At 51.6% G+C, this 6,197-nt stretch overlaps 1 protein-coding gene across 4 annotated transcripts in view; it reads right to left on the bottom strand.

Annotated features, from left to right (window-relative positions):
• SLC38A7 (solute carrier family 38 member 7) overlaps positions 1-2,127 on the bottom strand; it is a 13,489-nt gene extending 11,362 nt beyond the window's left edge. Inside the window, exons 1-2 of one of the 4 annotated variants that reach the window (XM_017502559.2) lie at positions 1,956-2,127; positions 444-828 (exon numbers count right to left, since the gene is read on the bottom strand). In XM_017502559.2, coding sequence (XP_017358048.1) covers positions 444-713 — 270 coding nt within the window. In that variant the 5' untranslated portion in view covers positions 714-828; positions 1,956-2,127. The other 3 variants (XM_017502560.2, XM_037729271.1, XM_037729272.1) reach the window with 3 other exon arrangements.
• Positions 2,128-6,197: the final 4,070 nt, after the last annotated feature.

Genomic DNA, 6,197 nt, shown 5'->3' with positions numbered 1-6,197 from the left:
TAGCTGGGATTACAGGCACGCACCACCATGCCCAGCTAATGTTTTGTATTTTTAGTAGAGACGGGGTTTCACCATGTTGACCAGGATGGTCTCGATCTCTTGACTTGGTGATCCACCCGCCTCGGCCTCCCAAAGTGCTGGGATTACAGGCTTGAGCCACCGCGCCCGGCCTAAGGGCCCTCTTTTTAAACGTACCACAAAATCAATGTTATGCCTAAAAAATTAGATACGTAGTTGATGTTCAGATTTTTCTGATTGTTAGCAAGGCTTTTGAAGCCTCATTTGGGTCAGAGGAAAGGATACGAGAATAGATTAGTCATGTGTGCCATGTGTGAGTGAGCGGTGCGTGTGTCACTTACTGGCCATCCCTGACCCAAAGCCTCCCTTTTGAGGCAAACCACCCACCTGAACTGTACCTCTGCCCTCCCGGCCAGTGCACTCACCATCTGCAGTGCGATGCCTGCTGCCACGCCCCCCGCAGTGCTGAAGGCTGCTGGGAAGTTGAGTAGCCCTGCGCCCAGGCAGGCGTTGACGACGATGAAGACGGCCCCAAGCGTGGAAGTGGTTCCTCTGTCCGGACCTCCAGGAGAGGCTTCCCACTCAGTCTTGGGGGCTGTGTCCACACAGGGACTCTGCAGCAGCCGGGCCCGTTCCCCGGCATCTGTGCTCAAGCCCCACTCACTGTAGTCACTGTTGATGCTGACCTGGGCCATGGCCCCGAGAGCCCTCTTCCTGCAAGGTCTGTGGGTTCTGCCTTACAACCACATGTCCCAGGCAGCCGAGCAACACCCACCTGTTTGGAGCTGTTAGCCCAGCACTCTTCTCAACCTAGATGGGACAAAGGCAGGCACTGCTGTTATCCTGAGATGGGGGAACTGGGGAACAAAAAGGTGAAATAACTTTCCCAAGATCACATGGGTAGGATCCAAACCCAGGTATGCGTGTGTGCAGACAGTGCACTGGGTGCCAGAGTATAGGGAAACAGACACAGAAACAGATCAGGTGCAAATCAGGCTTGCTTCAAGCATACTGACTCACAGCGTCAGTTAGATGTCAACATAAAACGGGTATGAGCATATCAGCACTAGTGAGAGGCCCCGCATCGGGCAGGTGTGTCATGGATAGACTTTATCTCATTCAAGCCTTATGACGGTCTTGTGGTCAAAAGGTTCAAAGCGATTCCATCACTCACCCAGGGTCATATATTAGCAAATTGCACAGCAGGATTTGGACCAAGATCTGTCTGGCTTCCCAGCCTGCTTCCACACCACAGGGTCCCAAAAAGACCACTCACCAAGAACTGGGATTCAACATATTACAGTCCAGCATGCCTCCCAGTGGCCTGGGGTCTAAATTCTGTGGCTTTTGAGGCTCTTCAAAATTCAGGCCAATTCTCAACTCTTCTCCCATGTGACTTCTACGACATGACAAGCCCCTGCCATGCCTGTCATGCTTGTGTCTTCAGGAAAACAATGATTCATCCCATGCCTAGAATGCTCCCAACTCCTTTGCCAGCCACGCCTTTCGGTCCTATTTCTTCCCCATTTCCTGGGACACTCAATGAACAATTCTTGGAGCCCTGTAGGGCCCCAGCACAACTCAGGCTGGTTTCCTCTCAGACACTCTTCTGTGCTAGCAGCTCACTGGTCACTAGGCTTGCTCTCCTGGGCTAGATTACAAGGATCCAATGTCAAACATGCAGTGCTATTTATTACTATAAACCACTACTGCTGTGGCTATGGAATGCTTTATCATTCAATCCTCAACGTACTCTTAAAAAGTAGACACGACAGCCACCATTTTACCAAAGAAGAAGATGGATCCCAGAGGGGATAACCACTCTCCCCTCAGTCATACAGTGGTCAATAGTGGAGCTGGGACTCAAACCCAGGCTTGTCTGACTGTAGGGCATCCATCTGTTTGTATTTGCCCCACTCTTGGGTCCAAGATGGTACCTTGGGCATGGCTGAACTCAGATAACAGGCTTATCACTTGAATGGTTCTTTTTGCTCTCTGGGTATACAGTTGAGATGTAGTTTTTTCTTCCAAGAATCTTGAAAGGCTCTGAGGAGCCCAGCCCTGAAAAAGGACCTTCAGTGTTCTCAAGGTTCAGCTTATAGCCTGAGACCTGCAGAGAAAAGATGGTCCTAAAGAATCAAGTCTATCCCTAGATGGAGAGCAGCCCTGGACAGGGCTATGATCTGGGTCTCTGAGTAGGCTCTGCGGTCAGAATGCTGACTCCTCCATTGCCGATCTGTGTGACTCTGGGCAAGTCACTTCACCCCTCTAAGCCTTTACATCATATGTTCCTGTGGGGCGTGTGTTAATATCAGCAAGGGTTTAACACTCAATAAATGGTCACTGCTGCTGTTATTTCTGCAGATGTCCCTTCCATGTTGCCCACCATCACCATGCCTGAGACTCTCCAGACCTAAGCAAGCAGAGAGCTGAACACTGATCAAAACCAGAGCTTGGGCCTGGTGCGGTGGCTCACATCTGTAATTTTAGCACTTTGGGAGGTCGAGGTGGGCAGATCACCTGAGGTCAGGAGTTTGAGACCAGCCTGGCCAACATGGTGAAACCCCATATCTACTAAAAATACAAAAATTGGCTGGGCAAGGTGGCTGGCTGATGCCTGTAATTGCAGCACTTTGGGAAGCTGGGGCAGGTGGATCATTTGAGGTCGGGAGTTCGAGACCAGCCTGGCCAACATGGCGAAACCCTGTCTCTACTAAAAATTAAAAATTAGCCGGGTGTGGTGGTACATGCCTGTAATCCAGGTACTCAGGAGGCTGAGGCAGGAGAATTGCTTGAACCCAGGAGGCGGAGGTTGCAGTGAGCTGAGATCACACCACTGTACTCCAGGCTGGGCAACAGAGTGAGACTCTGCCTCAAAAAAAAAAAAAAAGTAAAGTAAAAATACTAAAATTAGCTGGGTGCGGTGGCACGCACCTCGAATCCCAGCTACAAGGGAGGCTGAGGCAGGAGAATTGTCTGAAATCAGGAGGCGGAGGTTGCAGTGAGCCCAGATCATGCCACTGCACTCCAGCCTGGGTGACAGAGTAAGACTTTATCTCAAAACAAACAAACCAAATCAGAGCCTGGTGCTATTGGCCAGGTAACAGTGGGCACAGAGGCCCTGGGATAGTTAATGGGAGGAAGAGCAGGAAGATGGCTAGATTACAAGGGCAGGGACTAAGGGGGCAGGGAGGAGCCAGGGCAGTCTGCCCCAGAGGCTGCTATTAGCTGGGTACCACCCAAAGAAGCCTTCTCCTACAGTCTCCTCATTCCTGAGTCCTGATTCCAGCATACTTATACAAAACTCCATTTTAGTCTCCACTCATCCCTCCCTGGTTTAATCTTTTATTTATTTAGAGATAGGGTCTCACTCTGTTGCCCAGGCTAGAGTACAGTGGCACAATCAGAGCTCACTGCAGCCTCAATATCCTGGGCTTAAGTGATCCTCCTACCTCAGCCTCCTGAGAAGCTGGGACTATAGGCGTGTGCTACCACAGCCAGCTAACTTTTTAATTTTTTTTTTTTTTTTTGAGACTTGCTCTTCTCACATAGGCTGAAGTGCAATGGCACGATCTCGGCTCACTGTAACCTCGACCTCCCGGGTTCAAGTGATTCTCTTGTCTCAGCCTCCTGAGTAGCTGGGATTACAGGTGCCCTCCACCACACCCGGCTAATTTTTGTATTTTTAGTAGAGATGAGGTTTTGCCATGTTGCCCAGGTTGGTCTTGAACTCCTTACCTCATGATCTGCCCTCCTTGGCCTCTCAAAGTACTGAGATTACAGGCGTGAGCCACTGCGGCTGGCCAACTTTTTAAATTTTTTGTAGAGATGAGGAGGTCTCACTATGTTGCCCAGGCTGGTCTTGAACTCCTGGGCTCAAGCAATCCTGCTGCCATGGCCTCCCAAAGTTCTGGGATTACAGGCATAAGCCACAGCGTCTGGCCTGGTTTATAAGCCCAGAGGGAAGAAAAGGGAACTGAGCAGATTCAGCCATAACGACTGCCCTTACTACTGGGCCATCCTCTCTGATGTCTTCAGCCCACTGGGGTTTAGAATGGCTAACAAGACCCCTTGGGTTACCTCCCATAGCTCCTTCTAATGATGGACAAACAAAGCTTGGGACCACCCACTCATGAGAGGGAAAGGGGGAAAGTTTACGTGCTTTCAGACATCTGTCATCAAGCATGGAACCAAGGGACATGGCAACAGAGGAAACATTCCTCTGCTGGCTCCAAACCCAGAAAGATCTGTCAGATGCCACAGGGCTTCTTCCTCTTACATATCCTGTCACCCAGTCAGCAACTCAGCAAATCAAAGCAGTGAGCAGTGAAGGCAGAGTCTTGGGACTCCCAGGCTTCCAGTGTAGCTAGAGAAAGAGCCCTGCAAAGTGTGCGCTGCCAGAGCTGTGGCCACCTCCTCCCCCTGCTCACATCACAGACAGAGGTCTACAGAGTGACTCGCCCAACGTCAGAAGGCTTGGTGCGGCTTCCTGACTCTCCTACCAAAATATTTCCCTTGGGCACCCCTGCCCGAGTCCTGCACCTTCTGCCAGCCTCTCCTGCCATCCACACGAGAACGCAGGCTGGGGTCCTCATGGAACTCAGACGCTGAGTGGTCCCACCACTCTCTGCATTTGTCCAAGATCTCTCAGCATCCCCACTGCTCACTAACAAATTACTCAGCCTATTGTTGCATTTTCCCTGCTCTTTCTCCCAGATGGGCTGTGCCAGAGGAGGTTGCTCCTTTTCCCCAAAGGTCTGAGATCTGATTCTCCTCACTTCCCTCTCTCGCCCGAATTTCTTCTTTCTCAAGACTGCCTAAAATTTGCTGTCAGCAGAGGGAAGAGTTTGGGCTACGTCTGTGCTGGCTTCAGCAGAGCTGGAGGAAACTGAACAGCTCTCACGCTTACTCATGGACTGGAGCCTCAGATCAGATAGGAAAACAGGCCCAGGAGGGAGAGGTTAGACTAAGGTCACAGTGGGTAGTTGGCAGAGCCAGACTAGAAGCCTGATGCCCACATGCTCAGGCCAGAGATGTAGGCCCCTCAAATCTCAACCGGAGTGTGCTCCCAGTCCAGCCTGGAGTTGGAGCTCTGAAATAGGAGCTGCATTGTGAGATGGGCCAGGGTGCACCCGGGCCAGGAGGCCGGGGATGGGGAGCGGGGCGATTCCCAGGCCTGGAACGAGGCGGGTGGGCTACTGTGGGGTAAATTGGGGAGGATTTCCAAGATTGGATCCTGGCCTAGGACTAGGTGGAAACCCGCTGCGCAAAGGCGCGGCAGAGCGGGCTCAACAGAGGGGCGGGCGTGAAGCGAGGACGCCGGGATCCGGAGCCCTGCAGGGAAAGGGCTGAGCTACGCCGCAGTGGCGGGGGCTGAAAGGCTCCAGGGTCCTCGGAGATCTAACGCTTCCACCCTCCAGAGCCCGTCTCCGGCCACTTACCTTTGGGGCTTCTTTCCCGAGCCGGCTGCGGAGACACGTGAGCATGGATCACATGACGCCCGCTCGGGTAGCCGCGGAACACTTTGGGAGTTGTAGTTTCCGCAAGTGTGAATCTTGGACACCTGCTCCCTGAGTCTTCAGGCCAACAGCATTGCCCTCAGCCAGCCTCATTTCCAGCCAGGTCGTGTTTATCCTCTTTTATTCTTGGCCTCTTGACCAAATCAAACACTGCTCCTTTCTCCAAGGAAGAGCATTAGGAGGTCTGGAGTCTTTGCCAGTCCTGGGGTGGTGGGCCAGAGCTATCTGGCCTCATTATCCTCCTGGTCTCTGTCCTTGCCTTCACGTCCATGGCCAGAGCACTAGAGCACTGGAGGTTTTTTTTACTGAGTACTGTGGGGGACCTTGAGCCACACTCTTTCCTGCAAGAGAGTGTGTTGCCCTGGGGTCATGGCTACGACCCCAGGGCTTAGATTCTAGAATAGTTTTTGAGGCATTGTAGGTGCTCAGTAAATATTTGTTGAATGAAGAAATGGGCATCCAGCCCCAATTCTGTTCTTGTCTGTGTGTCACTCATAAGTTGTCACATAATCTCCAGCATCCCAACAGCCTCATCTCTATTTTGTGGATATGCTCTCCACTGCACCTACCTCTCCATGCATCGAGGTCTTCACCTATGAGGACATGCTGGGAATTCTTTTTTTTTTTTTTTTTTTTTTTAGACGGAGTTTCGCTCTTATT

Source organism: Cebus imitator, unplaced genomic scaffold, assembly GCF_001604975.1.
Source record: "Cebus imitator isolate Cc_AM_T3 unplaced genomic scaffold, Cebus_imitator-1.0 Scaffold297, whole genome shotgun sequence".
Classification (NCBI taxonomy): domain Eukaryota; kingdom Metazoa; phylum Chordata; class Mammalia; order Primates; family Cebidae; genus Cebus; species Cebus imitator.
Note: the sequence above shows the minus strand (reverse complement) of the source record. Positions and strands in the feature narration are given on the sequence as shown.